This window comes from Dromaius novaehollandiae, chromosome 2 (assembly GCF_036370855.1).
Source record: "Dromaius novaehollandiae isolate bDroNov1 chromosome 2, bDroNov1.hap1, whole genome shotgun sequence".
Lineage (NCBI taxonomy): Eukaryota > Metazoa > Chordata > Aves > Casuariiformes > Dromaiidae > Dromaius > Dromaius novaehollandiae.
This window is the reverse complement of record NC_088099.1, coordinates 121025572-121048296: the sequence shown is the minus strand read 5'-3', so window position 1 is coordinate 121048296 and position 22725 is coordinate 121025572. Positions and strand designations below refer to the sequence as shown.

The 22725-nt window shown below is 40.3% G+C and overlaps 1 protein-coding gene across 1 annotated transcript in view; it reads left to right on the top strand.

The window, feature by feature from the left end:
- KCTD1 (potassium channel tetramerization domain containing 1) overlaps nt 1-22725 on the top strand; it is a 70350-nt gene that overhangs the window by 30775 nt on the left and 16850 nt on the right. The window contains exon 2 of the mRNA XM_064507332.1: nt 4434-4612. Within this exon, the coding sequence (XP_064363402.1) occupies nt 4434-4612 (179 nt within the window). The remainder of the gene's footprint in view (nt 1-4433; nt 4613-22725) is intronic.

Below are 22725 nucleotides of genomic sequence, written 5' to 3'. Positions count from 1 at the left end.
GTGAGTCAAGTGGATGTTTTGTACTTGAATGTCTGTCTTCCAGTGAGTGAGGCTGTCTTGTAGTGATATGTATTTGGCAAGGCTTCTGACTTTAAGAAGGGAAGGGAACTGGCTTTACTGAAGACCACGGAGTGTAAATAACGTTTCTGAAACCACTTCTAATCACAGTAGCCTAACATGAGTGAATATTAGGGAGGTAGGAGGGAGGAAGCTTCCTGTCTCCTTGGATGTATATGCCTTATCAGCATGTTGTAATAGTTCTTCATGTTCTTCAGATCTCTGGAGTTTCTTCCACTTGCACCAGAGGATTGGCATGGTTCCTAGGTTGCTCTTTGGTAGATCAGTTGCATCAGTGTGCTTCCCAAGCCTATAGCCAGTGTGTTCTTTCAGCCCAGGTGTAAAGGCTTATTCTTTATCAATATTCTTGAGTAGAGATGCTGAGGAAGTAGAACAGAAGAAAAGGTGGAGAGGAGAGATCTGAGAGCTTTCCTCTGATCCTCCATCCCCTTCTTGTGGAAAGACTTTTCAGTCCCAAGGATGTCTGTAAATCCCAGAGAAAAGTTTCAGGAAGGGCTGCTTTTGCTTCTGTTGAGTTTGCACAAAGGCTTGCCTAGAGAAGAAAATGAGAGCAAATTCAAGTATGCTTAAAGGATGTGGGCTTATTGACTCCTTGTTGTTGAAAGACTCCTTCAAGTGTCAGCAAGAAAGTAAAAGAACCCCAAACCCTTTTAACCCTTCCTCCCCCCCCCCCCCAATAGAGCACTGTTCTTGCGTGCTGAATCAAAACTGAAATGTCTCATAAGGAGGTGAATACTTTGGAATTAATTTGTGTTTAACCTACCTAGCACATAAATTTTAGTAGCACTTCAGAGCATCTTGTTTCTGTAATAGTCATTCCAGTTTTGAAATTGGAACTCCTCATTTTGAGAAGTGGTCAGGAAAAAATCTTTTGAGGATTAACATTGAAGATATGTTAAGTGTTTCAGACAACAGGAAATGGTGTAAAACCTGGGATTTCCTGTTCTTATTTAATTTTTAATAGGATCAGTATTGAAATATTTGTAAAGAAAAGTATCAAGTGAAAAATGGACTGTTAATACAGATCAGAAAGGTTGCTGTCCATACAGCCTGCACATGCTATACAGCTGTGCTTTGTTCCTCACTCATGAATGAACTTGGTGTGGTTCCTGAAGCAGAAAACAGTATCTGTGACCTCGTGTGAGAACAGCAGTGTTTGAACTATGTATAACCCCTTTCCGTGTGCAAGAGACCTATGTAAGATCAAACAGATCAAGGCAGGCATCTGAAGAGCATTTTGATCCTTTTGCCATCAGCTGTTCTAAACGGCTCGAGATCCATTGGATTCCATTCAGCTTAGTTTCTGAGATTCTCTTCTCTGTTCCTGTAATTGTTTCTAAGGAATTATATTTGTAATTGCTGTAGGTTAGTGGAAATTTAATTTTGGTGTCAAAATGCTTGTTACAGAGAGATGCCATCCAAATCCAATGAAAATGTACAGTGCCTTGTTCTAACCATTTTTCTGTAAGCCTGTTCACTTCCATACTTGCAATAACCAATGCAAACAGTGAATATCTTGAGAAACGCTGTTATTGCACCCCCCATTATCTTTTCCCTAATTCAAATAATATAACAATTTAACTCTGACCTGTTAAGCAAGTGTCAAAATAGTCTTAATTCTGTGTCCATTGATGACCTACAGTGATCTTGCATGTTGTGTTAGTGGGCTGCACCATGTACAAGAAGCTGGTTTTTAAGCACCCAGTTTTCTGAATCCCATTTCTGATTTAATTTCTCCAGGGCAATTGCAGTTGATACCATTGCCTAATTTTGGTATAGCCTCCAAAGCAACAGTGAAAAGGTTGTATCCAGGGGAATGTGTTTTGTGAGAAAAGGTTGGAGAAAGGTTAGCATTACCGTATTTAATATCTAAACATTGAGCATATAGGCACTTTTTCTTTAGGCACAGTAAATTCAGGTATCTTGAAAGGGAGAATGTTGAAAAGGAGGAGGGTGAAACAAGACAGCAAAGGTTTTATTACAGAGTGTGTGTTTTATTCTTGGGAGTTTCAGTAGATAGAGGCTCTGTGTAAATGGCAGCTGGGTTACATCTCACTTTGGAAACCAGTTTCACTTTCTTATGGTGGTTTCTTGTTTTTGTTTTTGTTTTTTTCCTCCTTATAAAATGCCTATAGTCTTCCACCTATCTCCCTTCCTTGCAATGATGTTTATACTCTCCATTTTTCTACTGTTTCATACATCCTGCGCTATCATAGCTATGCTGAATGAGGTCCCAGCCTAACTACAATATTAACCCTGCAAATCTGTCCCTTTTCTCCTGAGCAGCCTGAGGCAGGATATACAGTAGATGTGTCCAATTGAAAAACTATTACAGACTCCATGGCGCTGCAGTGTGCTAAATTGCAACAGGGTTGTGTTTTTCTGACAAAAAAGATCCTCATAAGGGAGGTAATGTTGTCTATTTCACACAAGTTATGGAATTTGTTTTTTGTTTTAGTCTCAGCTGCCTTTGATTTAAAATCGCCTGGCTGCTTTTAGGCACTGAAACGTGTTCCCTTCCCCACAGGCTGCTTTCCTGTTGTTATTCATCAAAAGTGTGTTTTTTACCCAGTTTGTATCTCTTCTCGCAGTCTTATTTTTACTTTTTCAGTTGTTGTTTTTAATTTTTTTCTTCGTTATTTTACTAAATACTGTAAATACTATTTTACTAATTACTGCAGATCAGTAGCATCTCGGAAGGTGGTTGTACCACATAGCATTTGCAGCAGACATTAGTTTTGCATAGTGTGTGTACCTTATTTTGCCTGGACTTGTCTTCATCGTGCTGCAGGCACCTCCTCAAGCAATTGTAGTGATTAAGAGTGGTATTTCTGAAAATTTATATTAGCTTCTGCTTATAAAGAAACAGGGGGGAAAAAAAATCCCTAAACCCTCCCCAACATTTCAACTACGTTTTTTACTTCATCCCTTAAGTTTTTAATCAGTATTTGACCTAAACTTGCTTTTGTGTATGAAAGAAAATTAGTTAAGTGCCCTGTGGTTTATAGATGCCTTTTGTTACATATTACTTGGATTTATTGTGCAATGTAGGCCTGTAAATCATTTCAGTTAGACATTTACCTGGCTCATGTTGCCTTTATAGTTTGATCTTTAAGAACCATGAAAAATGTATAAATGATGTTTTAAACACCCAAGGACTCGGCTAATGGGAGCACCCAGTAATTCTCTCACCCAGCCATGGTGTTGCCTGCTTCTCCGAGGTTTAATAGCAGGCTCTGCCAAGATGTTTGCAAAGAATCCATTACCTTTCGCAGCTAAAAGACCTGTCGAAAGAACAAAGAGAGTTTTGTGATGAAGTGTATCTGACTTCTTGCTGCTTTGCTTACCTTTTAAATGTAAAACTTAGTAGTTTGCAAGGGCTTTTAGTTCTCAGGGCACCTTTAGAAGATTCCACCGTGCGCGGAGCTTTCCTGCAGTAGAAAGCACAGTTGTCTCAAAACCGCTCTTGAGTACATTTCTATTTTAATCCCAGACTTTGAATACAGCCTGCCTTACTGGCTCCAGCAAATCGCTTTGCCGGGCCCCACCCTGCCGTGTGCACAGCCTGGGTGCGTGCTGTTTACCAGCGTTACAGCTCTTCCTTTGCGAATTAAGTTGGTTTCATCAGCAAACATCTGCTCCTGGGCCGCTTTCGGAGCTTGCTTTCTTCAGGGAGTCGCTCCGACCTGCAGCCTATGTGGGGCACGCAGGGCCATCTGCCGCTATATGTATAACTTTTAAATGGAAAATGTCTTTCTCAAAGGCTGTCGATGTCCAGTGTGCTGCAGTACATGAACAGTTGACTAGTCCAGGTGTTTCTGCTTCTGTTTTTGTGATATGTGAATTGGAAAATCGGGAGAAGCGTGTGCAGAATGGAGGAGTTAAGGGTTTGTATTTCTGTTCTGGCTGTGTAGCAATGATGGAGGGCTTGGGAAGGAACATAAATTCTGCCTGTGGTTTTTAATTAAATAAAATAGTAATTTTCTCAGTCTTTCTGTCTACAGCTAGTAATATTTTTTCAGAGCCTTTATCAGCTCCTAAATATAAGAATGGGGGGGGGGGAGGGTTGTATGGATTGTCTGTCATAAGCAGTGTTCAGGAACAACTTGTTTTATTGAACTTGTTTTCTATTTTGTGGGTTATATCATTGCATTTTTGCCCTACTTTACCTATTTAAAACATAGCCAGTTAAAAGGTTTAAAGCTGGATTGATTTAAAAATTGCCAAATATTGTCTGCGCTTTAATAAGATGAAAATCATAAGCTGAAACTATGAGGCAGTGCTATTGACTCTAGACTGGGGGTTTCTGTGAGGTTATTAAGGAGATCATTAACCCAAGGTCTATCTCTTCACAGGACAGTCGGCCCAATATGTCAAGACCTCTGATCACTAGATCCCCTGCATCTCCATTGAACAATCAAGGCATCCCCACTCCAGCACAACTCACAAAATCCAACGCACCAGTTCACATTGATGTGGGTGGGCACATGTATACCAGCAGCCTGGCCACGCTTACAAAATATCCTGATTCCAGGTAACTTTAAAAAGATTGTTCTGCATGTCTTTGGCAACTGCTGTTCTTCAATTTTGTCCTTGGACATCCTGGGTCTGTCTCAAAATGTTAAATTTAGTTCCTTTTGTTTCAAAATTCAATTAGGTTTCTGTACTGGTAGGAGGTTAGAGACTGACTCTTCTTTCCCTCCTTTGCTGCATTTCAGACAAATGGCACCTCTACAAATCCCTGCGTTTATGTGCTGAAATGAAGTCAATGATAAAGAATACTTTCTTTCTACCACACAGAATCCTGGTTTTATGCCTGGGCACCCATTCTGTGGTTTATTACATTCAAAAACTATATAGATCCTGCAGTTAAGTCCAAAGGTGGGGGGTTGGTGTCTTTTTATGTTGTTTTTGGAGCAATAACTGCTTTTCTGCATTATCAGCATGTAATCTCAGATGTACCACTCGAGATAAAGGCATGGTTGTGTACAACAAAATACAGAAGAGTAATAACTTAATACTTCTTATAGAAACTTGGGACCTTTTAAATAATTAGACCCTTAACTCTCACTTCATATGTATTCTAAATGAAACACTGGTGATTCTGTTAGGTTATTGGTATTAGGCAGTTAGAAAACTTTTTAAAAAGAATCTTTTAAAAATGCATCAAGCGTGTAATGAGTGGATACTTAATGGTTGTGATTGCAGATAGACATTGCAGTGATATTGTAATTCTAAATGACTTGGCTATCATTTATTAGATGTTGACTGTATCACAGTATTATTTTTATACCCTGTTCTTCACTGCCTGATCCTGTTTTAGAGGGAAGACAGTGCTACCTTCATGGTCTTTCCACTCCAGCATTTGGTTGGAGAAGGAAATTAAGATGAAACACCCCTTTCTTCCCAGTCATTTGTACTCCTTTCTGTCTCTTCTTCAATGCTAGAGGAGAAAAGAAACTCTGCCTAGGGTAAGCAACATAAAGCTGTGGGTTCATGAGGAAGGAGAACCCAGAGGGGTCCAGCTGCTACCTTGACATATGTCCTTCATCAGAAAGGTGAGACCAGGTCTCATTTCCTCCAAAGGATGGGTGGGTTGGTGCACCGGGGATTAGTGAGAGAGGAGAGGTGTAATCCATTGGATCCTTGACCATAGGCACTTACCAGCATTGTGAATAGCACCGGGATCTTTTTTCCTTGCTGATGATTTTGTGAAGGGTTCAAATGCTATTGTCCCCTACAGTGAGAATGTTAGGTATTTTAATTCTTGTAATTAGCTGAGTGCTAAAGAAATTAAGTCATTCCTTGCAAAAGCTTTAAGAGCATCTTAAAATAGAAGTAAGTCTTCAGGTTGTTTCATGTAATACAGTTTGTCTGGGTGGCATCTTATCACTCTGAACCACAGTTAAGTGGTTCAGTTCATAAGTACATTTTATTGCAATACGAGCTTCTCTTTCTCCTTGAAGAGCTAGACAGATCCCTCTATCAATCGTCCTGTCACATGACTGCTCTCCAGTGTCACCTTTGCCCATTCCTTTGAGTTAGTTTAATAACAGTGATTCACAATTGAAGCGTTTATTAGGTGAATTTCTTTTGCCTGTTGTTCCCATCAGCTCTTTTGTTGTTGGGGGATGGAGGGGTAGGGGCAGGAGGCAAGTTTGGGAGTTTCTAGCATCCCACAGCTCTAACTTTCCTTTCCAAAGAGTATGAAATACACTTCATGGGATATGTTTTTGTTCTAAGCATACATTTCACTGATATTACTGCCTCTGTAGCATTGCTTATGTAATTTTACCTAGGACTGTAGTAGTGCTTCTAACAGTAAGAGCTGATGGTGCTAGAGGAAAAGAATGGTAAATATAAGAATATGAAAGAGAGATACCTGGACACATGGCCTGTCTTACGATGACCACCTCAAGAAAGGCCAGGCACAGCAGAGTAATAGAAGCATTGCCAAAGCACAGGTTCGCCGGGAGAGGTTGAAGCAATGTCTGGAAAAACTTGAACTGTTCTTCAAAAACTGAATCTGCCACTTCTGGGAACTTTTCTTTGGGACTGCTTGTGTTCAACTACCAGAAGCTGTGATTATGTAGCGTTTCTCAGTAGCTGGAGTGCTGGTGGTGTCTGAAACTGTAGTAAAATGTCTTCCTGGTGTTGGGTGCCTTCTTGCAGTGCAGCCTGAGAGGCTGTTGCTTTTAATACATGCAGCTTCTGTTCCCATATTAAATTCACTGGGACAGCGTATTTTTTTTTAAGTGAAGAAACTAAAATGTCTTTCATAAGTGTGTATGGTAGAAGTGGAATGTAAGTTTAATATATTCTGCTTTCAATTGAGCTATTGTAACACTTTAAAGTGGAAGCTATGCCTGTAGTGTCAAAGCCAGTTTAATAAATTAAACATTCTAAAGCTCTTCAAACATAATTTAAAAAACCCCCAAACCCTAAGCTATAGTCATTCTGTTTCAAGTCATTCTGACATGCGCTTGTGTTTCAGTTTTGACAGTAAGTGTCTTTTGAACCCCTTGATGAGAGAATAATTCCAGCAGAGCTGTTAGAACCTGGAATTCCCAGCCATTTCTAGAACTTCAGATTTTTTTAACATTAGCAGCTTCAGAAGAGCAATTACTAAACTAGTTTGGATGTCAAGACAATGGTGTGAGACAATAAGCTTGCAACGATATTATAATGTGGTTTTCATCTGTGAGATCTTACCTTAACTTTTTTCTGCTGTAGTAATTTTTTTTCTAAATATATATGTGTGTGTGTTTGTATTTGTGTGAGGCTGTTTATTATAAGGTAAACGCTATCCAGTAGTATTTCATCCTTAATACACATCGCTCCTTAGAGTCTGACCTGGTCAGAGTGTATCTACAGTCTAAGTTTGCTGATGCTGGGTTATTCTAATCCAGGCTTCCAGTCAGCATTGCTTGAATGTTTTCTTTTTCTACCAGTATCACATGTGTGAATGAGGTACAAATTGAAGCAGGGTCTTGCAGAGAACTTCGGGTGAGCTGAAACCTCCTAAGGTTTACCATCATACGAAATATTGCCTATGAAAAATAAGGTCCTGATTATCTGGCCTGGAAGAGCACTGCTCCAGGGATGAGTCAAGGCAGAGGTTGCAAGCTCCAGCATCTAACAGGTTGAGACATGAAAGTCATTACACTCCTAACTCGTATTACATGTAGTCTAAGGGCCAGAAGCCTAAAATGAACCTTTTATCTGTGGGCCAGGTACCAGAGTCATCTTTCTCTGAGCGATTGAAAGGGTGATATCCAAATCAACAGCTTTGGAGTCACTGTGACTTGCCTGTGTGGAGGAGAGCTATCCTGATAGAGCAGTCTCTCCGCTTCAGAGCAAGTATATTCTTCCTCCTCTTTTGGGTTCAGTAACATCTCACACCTCTTCATTTTTCCCTTCTTGGACAGTATGGGAGGAATTGGAGAGGGTACTTTAAAAAGGGTTCCTTAAATGGTATCAGGTAGAGACTTATGGCCCACCGAGCACATTTTCCATGATTCTTTTATTAGATCCCCAGCACTGATTTGTGACTTGATTTGTAAAACACCTACTGCCCGGTATCCATCCATTCCTCCAAAGAAAACCTAGGTGAGATTATATGAGCATCTTGCAACTAATGCTGTGTCTCTGCCCTTTGCTACAGGAAGACCACTGAGGGCTTTTGCCAAATGCTTTTGTGATTGAAGAACCCAAGGAAGCAGGGCCTACCTGTGTTTTGACCAAAGGCTGACATAGTGAAGTAATCCAACAGACGAACCATTTGTCTAACAGTTTGATCTGAGTATTCCTGGAATTTTATGTTCTGAAGCTAAAACAATGCTAAAAAAGAAAACTAATAAAAAGCGGTGTAGAATTCATATGAGCCCAGCTATATTCCAGATCAGAGATAACATGCTAGTTTCATAAGGAAGATCACATATGATATTAAATCTCGTCAATTGGCTTCATGTTCTCTCAAGCTACCAGTGAGACCATGCCTCAGACATGATCTCATCCAGCTGAATAATGTTTGCCAGATGCAAGCTTCATGAAAAGACAGTTTGAATCAGTGTATCTATGCAGAAGACTTAACGAAAAGTCACTGTCCTTAAAGAAATGGTATTTTTCTTTAAATGCCTGAGGAGGAGCAGGTATCCTTTTGTACAGATCTCTCCATCAAGGCTGTAAACCTTGAATATATCACTCAGACATAGATTGTTCCTGCTGTTTCTCAAGGGTCCACCAACAGTGTTGGTTTTGCTTGCGACCGTGTTATGCTTATGTCTGTGTCAATGGACCAAACAGTATTATTTCTGCTCTGTGAGGTGTCTTGTGGTTTTGCAATTTGTTCTGTTTTGAACCAGATTATGTCCTCCTCTTCTTGACAACCTGTGGTTTACTTTAACTGACCAGGTCTGCAGGATGATATTTGGTAACATCAAGTTACCTCTCAGAGATTTGGGCGTACAGACTTTTTTATTATTTTGTTTTTGTGAGTGAAGATTTTTCAAAAATTCATCTGCTTGCCACAGTCCAGAACAGACATCAAATGTATGGGGGGGGGGGGGGGGGTTATTTATTTATTTTATTTTTTCCAGGAGAGGAAAGGTACAAGTTGAGGATCTGCTAAAGGGGCTTTTCTTCAGAGAGCTGAGGCAAACACATGCTTTTCCACTGTTCCCTATCGTCACCAGAGAGTCTGGGGAAAGTGAGTTGAGGTTTTAGGGTTTATGGTTATGAACAGAGTAAGCATAGGTCGGTTAGTTCTGATATTTGAACCTGTGCAGCCTTTCCTTCTTCTTGCAGAACATTATCATCTTCCAGTAGGATAAAACACTGACTTGGAGGCAGCATTTCTACATTTCTCAGCCTTAATGCTGTCTGTCTGACATCTACCACAAGTTATTGTGCACCAGACTTGGAGCACCTCAGCTGACTGGCATAACTAAATGGGAAGATGTTTAATTTTGGTCATACGAGCATCAGTTGTGTGATATCTCTGATATCAGCAATATCAGCAGTGTCATCTATCTCATAGGTTCAGAGCATCTGGGCTTTTAATTAGTGCTGTCCAAGTCATCTGGTACAAATATTTGCATAATACCATGGCATCGCATTGCCACATTCTGTATTCTTGTCGTAGGATGGGAAGATTTAATTAAAGCCTTTGTTACCTTCTGGAGCCTTTTGGGGGTATCTAATGGTATAGTTTCATCTCCCATCTTGAGTTACTCCCTGCATAAGAAGATGGGTTCTTCTTGCACAGTGTTTCACAATACCCCCAAATTTCTGCCCAAGGCTGTTTCAGGTTTTCATATGAACCAATCCATTCATGTCCCAGTTTTCTTGCCCAATCTTCACCCTCAGCCCTCGGAGAAATTAAATTTCACACACTTGGATCCAGTTAGGACACTGGTTTTTTTTTTTTGGGGGGGGGGGGGGGGCTTTTTTGCTCTCCTTTCCTCCCCTCCATCAGGAGTACAAAATTATTTAGGAGAACCCCCAGACTATCCTTGGACTTTGCTGACAGTTTGGGAGCAAGCCTGATCCTTCACAGGATACATACATACATACATTCACAGGCCTCCAAGGACATAAGACACATTATGAATTAGGCAGGTTAGGAGTGTTTACCTGTTTCAGAGCTTTTGCTCTTTCTGTTGTCTGAAGGTTGTCCCCAGTTCCAAATAAGACACGTCATTGTCCTTACTTCTTGCTGCTGCATGATGCAGCAGCTTGCTGGAGGCTGCTGGTTAGGAGGTCTGTTGTGGTGGGGCTGTTCCGCACTTTGCATCAGACACTTTTTGCAGCATTGCCAAGGGAACAGTCCTGTCGCACTTCCTGGACTGTGTGGATAGTACCTCTCAAACTGTAATCATGTGATGCTTGTTATTTAAAAATAAATAAAAAGCAAAGGTTTTTAGCTAAGGAACTTTTTTGCTTTTTAAGGAAATATTAACTGGATGGGTGTTATTAAATCTTTGCTGGCTTCCATTCTCATTATCTGTCTTCATCTTCCTGATAGGCACACCTCTATTTGTGGAAGTATTTGGTGATCTAGAGTAGCAACATTCGCATCTAATGAAGTAGTAGTTCTTAAATAACTGTGACAGTACAGTAGCTAAAGACTAAAGGAGTTCTGCATTTTTTGAGAACAGACATTGAGTGTTGCTGGTTTCAAAGAGCAAATTTCCTTGAGAGTTTTCAGTATTGTTGTGCTTTAGCCCTGTCTGCTGTGTTAGCATGAGTGGTCTAGGTGGCAGTTTCATAATATTTTGTAACGTTCCTGGCAAGGGGGAATAGGCAGAAGAGGTTGGCAGAAGCTCAGTTTAATCTTTGTTACGTATTTTGGTTTGCGCATCCAGTTATTCACCTTTTATATATCATCGTTTGATTGTCGCATGGTCTTGTGGCAAGGGAGGAGGGTTTGGGAAAGGGAAATGCATTTACTCTATTACTGACCTGTTCTGTGACCCAAGATAACTGATAAAGCTTTGAGCTTTGGTTACTTCCTACCAAGGTTAACAAAAAAGCAATTTGTAAAATGTTTTGGGATGATGACTGAAAGTGTAAAAGATTACTATCTCAAAGTGTACATATTTATAATGCCAGTAACTGAGATAGAAACAGCTGATGATGTTGCTATCATCAGTAATATATTAGTAAAAAATGATATGCTGATCCAGAAGGACCATACTTATTACGGTTAGTCCAACATAGTTCAAAACTTTTGTGTCTTGTATCTCTGACTCCTGGGATGCTGTTCCATATTTTGTTTTCATTGGTCTAGGCACCTCTATCAACTTGGAGAGAAAAATATACAGTGGTGTAGGATAATATTCTTTATTCTAATTTCAAGAAATCCTGAGAATTTACACAACTAATATTGTGAAGAGAAATCTTTTGTAATACACGTTTGTCACTGAAGAGCTCAAAGGCACATATTCTGGTCCTGGCTGTGCCCAGATTAATTTTATCTCTAGGTGTGTATACTGAACTCAAGGTATATGTTGACCTCACGGCATCAATTAGTGATCACCACATGTCAGTTGTCACTGTTGCCTCAGTAGAAGTTGATATTTTGTGTGTTAGTCCTGCAATATGTTTGTTAACTTGCAAGTTCAGCAAGTTGTGGCTGTTGCTTGTGGCCACTGACTAGTGAATATGATCAGATTGGCCAGCTTTTATATCATGTAGTCAAGTAACTAGTAGAGTGAGTCATCACTGACGGGGGCCATCAAGCTGATATCTTCCTATTGTAAGTGTCAGTAAAAACATTTTTGCATACTACTTATTTGGAGGATAAAAAACAGTGCTTTCTATTAAATGCATTTGCATTCAAATGTATAAAATGGCAGCAAAATCAAGATAGTGAATTGTTAGAGTACATTTTGCACATAAGCAGACATAGAGAGAAGGTAGATGAACAGATTCCTATCACAGGGGCTGATACCATGCATGACTGTGGTTACATGAGTGTGACATTGTGGATGGAAATATTCAGGGGAATAAATTTCTACATTCAGGAGTGTTACAAAGCTAAAGGCTTCGGCTCTTTCCTATGAGGCTCTTAGTCCTCTCAGCAGCAAACATGTTTCTTGAGGGAGGAAAAAAAAATCTATGTTGATAATTGTCATTATGGTAATAGATTCCTTTTCCAATAGGTTTGTGTGAGGTTGTAAGGGTTGGATCAACCTGTCAGTCTCAGAGGGGAGAGTACCAGTAACATGGCTGAAAGGTCTGAGCTTTGGGAAATCCCTTGACTTTAATGATTGCTTGATATCCATCCGTGAATGGAAATTTGTCAGTGACGGACAGTTGGTTGTAGTATATATGCTTTTTTACCCAAAAGCATGGCTTCAAAAAACAGCTTGAAGGTACCCAAACAGCATTTCTTTTTCTAACTGGCCAAGAAAATACTCAGAAAAAAGGAGTGCTGAGCCTATGGTTCTTGCTGCTCTGATTAAAGGACAAGGCCCAGAGTTTCTGTGTGGGCAGTTTTATGCTTGGCACTGAAGTATTCTGCTCATGGGTCACTTCTGATTGGGTCTAGATTTACATCGCAGTCTCGAGGTTCAGTGTTTTGTTTTGCCTTTTGCTCTGCTCAGTCTTTGCACTCACACTCTGTATGCTAGCACTAGGATATGATCCTACCCCCACGTAAATTGTTTATATTTCATTGGTCTTTCATAAATTGCAATGTAGTTGCTAAGCAAATTGGCATCTAGTATGTACGTAATTGGAGAAGTAAAACACTTGGCTTCCAGTTTTGCCGTCTACACCCGGCCACCTATTGGGTGTGTTTGGAGCTTTAGGATATAGATTCCAATTTCTGGCTTACTTCTTTCTGGTAATGATCAACCTTCTGGCTGGGTTTTACGTACAAGTATGTTTGCCATTTGAGGATGTATTTAAAAAGTTTGCATAGGAAATGTGGGAAGTTGCTTAGGACCCAGCGGTTATCTGCACTCTGCTTAATGCAAATAATGCATAAGTGCTCTGTGCCGGCTGAGGGAATGTCACTGGTTCCTGTTACGTGAACGTGCCCTCTAACTTAACTGCTTTGCAGTTTATTCTAATGTGGCAGTGTCATGACTAGACAACTGTCATCTGATGAGCTTTGTCTCCTTTGTCCATTCTCAGCCTGCCTTTCCCCTCAGTCTCCAACTCTCGGGATGTCTTTCCAGTTACTGCCCAGTATGTGTCTTCTGTCCTCATTCTGCTCTGAGAAAGGTGCTTGCTTTTGTCATCTGAACTTCCTCATTGCTTTGTCTTTGTTTCTTTCATCATCTACATTTTTATATCTCTATTGAAAGGAATCAGAGCTTACAGAAGTCACAAGTGACCTTTACCTAACCAGATCAAAGCATGTTATTGCTTCTTGTCCCTTTTTCCCCACACATCCTGTGTGGTCTGGCTCCTGCTGATGGCAAGTTTCCTTTGAGTAGTTAGTCAGCTGGCATATTTTGCAAGTATCTCGAATGATGCTGTCAGCCTTAGCAACATCTGTTGAATGCATACTCAGACTCATCAGTATTGATTTCTCTCATGGAAACTGTGAATTAGTAATCAAAATAAACTGTTTCCAGCTGTGGTCTGTAGGTTAGCTTTGATCTATGGAAGTCTTCCAGCCCAGTGGTTGCTACACCACAGTTGGTCAATTTTCTTGGTCTTCTAAGCCACCCTACCAAAATCTTCACCTGTCCAAAACTTGGATACTTTCTGCATACCTCAGAGACCTTGGTGGGGAGAGGAGCTCCAGTAACAGTTTGAAAGGAGCTAAGCTGAGCTTGTAGCTAATTCTTCTGGCGTGCTTTGTACAGTTTCACCTTTAGGAAAACAGTGGTCTTAGGGTCGCCTTCCCACCTAGTCTTTTGACAGTGCAGTGTGTGTAGGCTAGCTCAGATGCTTGAAGCAGTTCAGCACAGCACTCCACCTGGACTAGTTTATCCTGCTTCTAGCTAACTCAGCTGTGCTGCATCTGGTACCCAAGCTAATTACTGAAGACCTATCTTTTACATTTCTACATAGCACTGCATTTTGCAGTACAGGCGCTTGGTGAAGGAAAGCAATGCTGGCAGTTCATAGCTTACATGAAACAACTTTCTGTTTGTGAAGAGGTGAAAGGAGAGTAATAAAAAAATGCAATTTTTCTTCTTAAGATGAGATGATGGAGCATAACAGTATTAAATGCAAGAGGGTATATTTTAGTGGTTCATCAATTTATAAAGACACAGATTCATTCTATATCCTAGACCCCAGTGGGCTTTTCATGTTAAAATGTGACTTGTCTGTCAGTCAAATGGTAGACATAATTGTTTCTTAAATGACCTATTAAAATACTATTCCTTTTAATTAAATATTGTATTTATGTTCTTGCATAGTGCATATCTGAACTGTTAAAGCTCTTTTCACGTGAGGAGCATTGCGGGTAGAGAGCTGTATGGGCTGTGAGACACACATGTGAAACAGGAGCAGTGGCTGAAGCCCTAGTGCAGCAAAATGTGGCCTGCCTTTGGCTCCCACTGCCACGGAGGGAGATGGAGGGATAAGCAGCATCTCCCAAGGCCGCACCCAAACTCTTTGCATTCCTTGCTGAAGAAATTGCTTGTAGTTACTTATTGTGGCATAGAAAGTTATAGTACATAGCATTTTCCATAAGCGTGTCATTTCAGAGCAAATGATGGATTATGTCCTTCCACACCCCAACAGTATTCTTTGTGCTGTAATTAAAAAATAAATGTTGCAACGTTGAATTGGAAATATTTTCTGCCATACAATGAATTTGTTTTGTTAGGTTGCCTGGGTGTAATTGCGATAATGTCAGTGTATTAGAATCTTGTCACGGGATAATGGTTTCCTGCCGCTATGTGAGTGCCAAGTCCTGGTTTGCTTAGTAGCTCTAGTGCTGTTTATCTTCGTCAGCAGTAGTGATTATTTTGCTTCTGTGAAATTTTTTTTCTCATTTTGTTTCCCATATGCGTACTATAAATTATAGTTCTGTGTGAATGCTAACCACAAATCCTAAACAGTGGGAAACACTTCCATGCAGAGAGAGGCTCAGCTGAAAGCTAGTTTTAAGTTTGCCCAAACTTGTTGGAGATTCGAGTGGAAGGAGTTCCAGAATGGCTACCCAGCCTCATTAAGGTCTGCTAGACTCCTTTCACCCATCCGAAAATTGATTTCTTTTAAACAGTTTAGAGGAGGGCCCTGAGGGTCTTACAGCTTACATAAAAAATGAAAACCCTTCCTGTCTTAGAGCAGTGCAAGCAGTCAATACAAAAGAGAAAAATGATCTTTTAAGTTTATTCCATTGAATCCATTATCTGGAGGGCCCATGTGTGATACTTCATCAAAACATCATCATCTCAGTGATACAGAGGGGAAAGGGTGAGGTAGCATTTGAGGAAATTCAGAGAAAATGCTGCAGTACTCGCGGTGCCACAGGATGGACTGAATATGATACAAGACAGAATATGAGAGCCATAGAAAAAAAAGATATGTTTCTTTTCTAACAAATTGACTTCATATTTTACATGTTTGATGCAAACAAATTGTTCAGCAAAAGTTTTGAATGTTTCTTTTGTAGGTATGAAAGCCCTGTTGGGCATCTATTGCAATACTTGCTTTGCTTTAGATCAGAATACAAACTTTATTTCAGATTTGTTTCATTCCAATGATAAAAGAAGAAAAAAATAGTGTTTGGTGTACTGTCAGTGTATTCTTGCCTTATTTTGGCAGGTTGTCAAGGCATTAGACTGCACTGTCGTGGGCTAAATTTGTGCCAAATTTCTGATTCTTGTAAATGTGTCAGAACTCTGAATTTTTAAACTCTGACCTTTTTAAAAATTATTTTTATACGCTTGTATTAATGATTTTTGTTTTTCTTAGACTAGCATGAAAAGAAGACTTTATTTCTGTTGTTCTGAGTTTGCAGTATTTGTTTAATGGTGTAGTGGTGTTTTTTGACAGATTATGTGGTTAGGATCTTTGGCTGTCGGTCTTTCTCTGCTACAAATAATAAGGATGTTATTTGGAGGATTATATGCAATAAAAAAGAGAAGAAATAATCAGATTTGTTTCCAAGCAGTAATCGGTAGTAATCAATAATTCAGAAGTGCTATTGAAAGTTTTTGGAGCATAGCAGTAAAGGGAAGAATGAAGAAAAAGGATCACAGAATCAAAGCGAGTTGTCAAACATGCATCCTTTTGGGTCTCTTCCACTTCCTTTGGTGAAAAGTTTGCTTAAATAAACTGAGCAGTAGGCAGTGGGTGTGTGCTTTTGCACAACAATAAACGCCCAGGTGTATTGTTGGCCATGATGATCCAAAAGGCAGAGCGCTGTCAACATTCCTAATTGGTTATTACCCAATAACACACACCCTCAAGTGTCTTGGGACTATAAAACACTTTTTACCTAGCCTTCCTACATGAATAATGAAGCACTTCAAATATTCGTCCAATTATATTCAACTTCTTTCTTGACTAAGGGTTGCCAAATGCAGTTGAACATACTTCTGATGTAGAATTTCAGGCTATATCTGTGTTGGAATGATTTAGTCATAATTCCTAACTTCTGGGGAGAGATTAGATAACACTGTGATGACTTCCTCAGCCTCAAAAGCTATAGTTTTTGCTTTTGATAGTCAATTCTAGTTTACTACCAATGTAATTTCAGAATTTAAAAATATAATAAAGTATTTATTTTCATTGTATACTTTGAGCTTGTCCCCATGAAACTACTCATGTTCCGTTTAAAAAAATAAGATTTGCTTGTTCTCCAAGTACTGTTAATACAGGTGCATATGCCTGAAGTAGCCATCAAGTGTTTGAAAAGAATGCATGCTAACCATGTGTTACATTTATTTTCCTCTTGTAGTTTTTCAAACTGTTCTTGCTGTTAATCATGATGAGTTCCCAATATGCATATGTATTATTAAATGGATTTTTCTCAAGTCTTGCTTACGCTTTCACAATGACCTCATCCTTTACAGAATATTAAGGTGTTATCTTACTTTACAAGTTTGTCCTGCGAATAAACTCTGCTGAGCGTTAATCTTCCCTCTGACCTTCCAAAATGTGAAAGTAGGTGTTGTGCCAGATTCCTGGTCACGCCAGTTTTCTGCCCTACTGCAGTGAAACTGTAGAGTCGTGTTGGCTCCAGCGTGCTGCTGCAGCAGAAAACGTTGTGACGGTGTCCATCTTTTCAGTGCAAAGGAGATGTGCGGTTAGGGAAATAGTGCTAAATGTTGTTATAAGAATATGTCAAGATGCCTCCCTACTTTTGTTTCCCCTTTGGAAAAAGTCCTGGGAAAGGAAGAGGAGAAAAGCTGCTGCTTTTCTGCAGCCGAAGCTTATTTGGAGGCTCCGATTTTTGTCAGACGTTCTCATTTTTCCAGCTTCTAATACTGTTGTCTCATAAAGGTGGGCCTTGGGCCTTGCCTTTCATAGCAGCCGTTTCTTGTTTAGCAGCTAACCCGGCTAAACTCATCAGGAGAGCTACAGTTGTGCTTTCCCGTTTCCACTTTGGATTGATGGTGCAGTTTTCAGTAACTGAGCGGATGCTGCTCTCTGAGCTGCAGAGGTCTGGTTCCAAGTGAACGTTTCCCTATTTCTGTTAAGAAATAGAAGTAATCCTCTCCCCCCGCCCCCAATCAGATATGTTTCGTACTGCCCTCTTTGGGAGGCTTAACAGAAGGAAAGTTGAAAAGGATGTTACTGAAAGTTACTACTTGTCCTGGTATTGTTGCAAGGCATCAAAACGTTGGTTTGAAAATAGAGCTGGTATGGCTGCAACTTTCAATGGCACTTAACCTCTGTGTGGGTGTCACTTTATTTCCGATTAAAATGCGAAGTAGCTAAATCAGGGGTGTGAGTCCTTCTTTGTGCTAATTAACTCTGGAAAACATGACAAACCTTAAAGGCTATAGGACTTGATGAAGAACATACAACAGGCTTTGGTACCACGCAAAAAACAAAGCTGGTAATGCAGTTCTCCTTTTCAGGAGAAAAAAAAAAATCGGTCATGTCTTCAAACCCTGTCCCCGAGTCTGCAGGATGGGTGGGCTGCAGAGCGCCACGGCCGCCTGCTCCCCAGCAGCAGTGCTTAGCTCTGGCCTAACCCAAGGGGATTTCATTCGAAGGATTCTTGGGCTTGCAAGCCTGAATCTCTTTCCTTGCTGAGCACTTCCACTGAGAAACATGAGTGGTGATGAAAGCTTTATCAGGTGAAGATTGAAGAGGCTGCAGACACAGAACAGAATAAATGGGGTGGGATCTGGAAAAACAGGATCAGGGGAAATCTCGTCCCCGTAAAGGTCAAGTTTGTTGTAGCATGCTGCTGACTAAGTGTACATATGAAACAAGGGCACATCCATCATAGCAGAGAGACAGTTTATTTTCCTCATCGCTGTCCTAATATTATTCTGCCGTAGTAACAAAACATTTGCAGGGCGGCAGGGCCGTTGTGGAAACAGGACTGGGAGGGAGGATAATGCACAAGGGAATCCCCATAGGAAGAAATCCCTGCTCTGTGAGGTTCAGCCTGCAGGAATGCGTTCCTGTGAGCTTTCAGAAATGGAGATGACATCCCTTCTTTGTCTCGTCTAAATGTCCAGTGATGACAATTAATAAGCCCAGAGATATGCTCTGAAAATTAAATGTGGATATTAATTCTGCCAGGGTTCACAGACTTTCAGGAGCAAACGTGCCCTTGCTTATTTTAGTAAATAAGTCTGAGCTGAGTGATATAATGGATGTTTCTAGGCCACTCAGTATTGTTTAGCAGAAGGGTTTCCGCAAAGATCAGCCAGACCTTGCAGCACGATGGAGAAATACCCCTTCCTTTCGCCATCTGATATGAGGCCCTCATCTTAGTCAGTGCTTCTCGTTGGTCTCTGCAAAGCTATCAGTAACTACTCGTTCATTCCTTCCTTATGGCAGTGTAAATCCCCGGGATATATCCCTGCCAGAAAGCTTTTAACATCAAAGCAGTTGGCTATTGCTTGGTGGCAATTAGAGGTAGCAAGCTCCCTCAGCCCAGCAAAGAGCACCTGTGTGTGGTGGAAAAAAACCTGGCAAGAGCAAGTGGCCAAGTACCGCACCGTAGGTATGCAGAGGGCTGTGTGGCTAATGCAAATAAATACAGACTTCTGTGGCTGCAGTGGTCAGCAAGAGGATACAGTCTGATAGTCTTGCTTCATAGTCCGAATTGTTTGTTTTAAATGACATTGGCTTTTTCAGACTTCTTCCTTTCATTGTGCTAATTAGCCTCTGCCTGCCCCTAAACTTAAAGTACTTCTTTTACGAAGGATAAATGCAAATGACCAGAACCCTTCCATAATCCCACACCATATATTGTAGCAGAGGAGGCTTCTGGATGGGGGGAGGTGGAGAATTTTGATGAAACGATACAGCTTTTGATTATCCCAAACTATTTTCAGACTTCCGTGCTTTTCGATAATGTGGTCTGTGGATCTCCTGTAAAGATAATTGAAAACAATTGTATCTATGCCTTGTGGTGATGCAAGAAAGAAAATCAGAAATTTAGCAGAACACCTAGATTTCTGCTAAATTAAAACTTTACTACATTCAGGAAGAGAGCAAAAAATATATTTAAATAGCTACGCAAGTAGAAGGGGAATGCAAGGTGATTGTAACATGTTTTATTTTACAGGAAACACAGAGGAACATAACATTTTTAAAACAATTTTCTGTTCCTGAAAATGTCTGTTTAGGAACGTCAACTATTCTAAAAATTGTTAGTTTTCAAATTCAAGATTTTTCTCACTGAATTGTTAGCTCTTTTTTCTCCCTTTTGGTAAAGGAATCATAGCCTTACAGGATATGCATACCCATGGTGGTGGCTGATCAGGTTTTTTTCAGTATCAGTCAATACCTATTGCAAGCTGCAACTTTTTTAGTATGAGTTGTGCAGCAGTACCAATGTCTGGGGTAAGGGCAAATACAGAAAAACCCTCAGGCAATGATCCCACCTCCTCTTTTTTTTTTTTCTTTTTTTTTCTTTCTTTTTTTTTTAATCCAAGTCTAATTGAATTCAGTTCTGTCCTGTTAGAGAAAGGCTTCAAAATTAAGTGAATGAAATGATGAAGATTTATAGATTCAAACAGCAGACTGCTCCATGATCAACATCTTCCCAAAGCTGTGCTCAGCTTTCCAGGTAGGGAACTTTTTGTTTCTTAGCAGCCCGGAATTGCTACAATGAAGTTTTGTCTGTCAGGTTGTGCTGGTTTCTACCATGAAGATCACAGCAGACGTATGGATCTGTATCCTCAGCTAGTGTAAACCCTCCAGATGGATAGAGCCAATATATCTGAATGTTTCTTCGCAGATCGCGTCCTGCCTGCCTACATGAGTTCAGAATTTATTAGTTGTTATGTGATAGTCTTTGTGACTTTTTAGCCAGCAGGATTCCAGTTTTGGGGGATCCCAAGCATCCTTGCTGCACAAGGCATACCTGGAATGAGATGCAATCCCATGTAATCAAGGTGGTCTGAATGGCCCTCTAGAGGTGTCTGAGTCTGTCCATTGACTATAGTTGGATCCTAGAATAAGCTCCCTTAAGCACTTTGGAAAAATATTTGAGGACAACTGCCTGTATTTAAAAAATGTGGATCCTAATGCACTTGCAGCATAATATTACTTCCAACGGCACTATTACCCATTTCCTCTCTGGTTAAGCTATATCCTAGGAAGGAACTAAGGACAGCCAGCTCATATGCTTGAGGTGATTACTCTGATACGCAGGGTAAAATAGTGCTTAGGTTAAATATGTTACTAATTCCTACACGTTTTAGGAGCGCTATAAACTATTACTTGTAACTTTCTATCATATAAAATTCTTATATTTGATAAAGTTTGGTTTTCTTCTATTGAAATTGGTATCTAGAAAGAATAGTATTAGACTGTTTAATATGCAGATTTCAGTACCATTAATTTCTGGTCCTTCTGCAGGTGGGATACACTGGCCTTAGCATAGGCACCTAGTGCCCCTGTAGACACCCCAGTTCCTGCCTGGCCTCCTATGGCCTCTGCATGCAGGCGTGAGTCAGTGGTGGCTTTCGAATGCCATCCACCAGCCCTTCAGGGGTGTCTGGGACACCACAGGGCATCTCCAGTGGCACCCAGCACCTGTGTCTAGGCAGCTGAATTGCATCCTGCCTGTCATATATTAAAAGCATCTTGATGTAACTTTTAGCTCTGGCACATATTATTTTTGAAGATTTCATTGACTGAAAAACATCATAGCATGTATGTTCACATACACTGGTTAATTATTCCTTACACCCTTGTTTATGAGTCTGCATTGCTTCTGAATGGTGTCTCTGCTCTTTTCCTTTCTTCTCTCTTCACCCTCCTCCACAGAAATACATTTTACAGCTGGGTTTGGTATGGCTGCAGGGACTATTACACCATGACAGTATCTAATTTAATAAACAATAAAGCCGCTGTTTTGGATATGTAAAGTTTGTCAATGGAAATAATGTTATCTATGTGTTTTTTATCACCCCCACCACCAGCAGAATATGCAGGCACGGCTTTGGCATTTCAAATCTGTGCATTAAGCATTATTTATTGCTCAGAGCCACTGCTTAAGGTGTCTTAGGTGGACTTTCCTGTCCTCTTAACTGATTAGTGCACAGCTTTTGTATTAGCTCATTTGGTTAATGGTGTGATTTTCCTATTTACTGAAATACTTAAATCATTTCAACCTCTAGCATGGAGCAGTTAAACATGTAAATGTGTGAGAATAAATTATACAGGTACAAACAGGTCTCTATATCAGCGTATGTGTGTCCACACTAGAATTCATGGTGCTGTAACTGTAAGGCATATAAGCTAGAGTTAATCATTACAACAGCCGTGAATGTAGCCTTTTGTGTCTAATACTATGTTCTGTGGGCATAACGCCCACATCTTCCTTGCCGCTGTTGTGTATCCTCTCATGCTATCCAGATTGATTTTTTAAAGAATTGATAATCTAGCATGTTAACCTGGAAGTACAGTTTTCAGTCCAGGTGCAGAAATGTAGGAGCAGATGATATAAGAAGTCAAGCAAAGCACAAATATTTGAGAGAATAAAGAGAAGTATAATAACATAGATACTGTGTAATTAGCCTTGCGGCTTTTCTCAGTGCAATTAGACAGCTTTATGTGAAAAGAAGATTAGGGCTACCAGGGCAGCCTTAGTTTGTCGTCTTCATGTATATGCAAAGTGATATCATCTCCAATGCATGATTGCCTACTGCTGTTTTTCTTCTGTGGGAATCCTTCATTCAGTGCACAGAGAAATATGATGCTCAATTAATAAACAGCTCTTCAACATCTCCTGTCCTCCTCATGGTTCAGCGGGTGTCCTTGGGCTGTATTTTCTGCGTACTATTCGAGTCCTGCTCTGAAGACAGTTGTCAGTCTTCTCAGATGCTTTTTTGCAGCATTCCGAAGTCTAGGACCATGTTTCACTCATGGCAATTTGTGTTTGAAGACAGATATGTAATGTGAAAGAAGTTGAGACCAGAAGACATGAAACTTGTGACTAATTTTGAGTGCTGGTTATGAGGCAGCTGCTATCTGATACTTCACAGCACTTAGCGCTGTGTACCACTTTTTTGTGGGAAGCACAGTTCC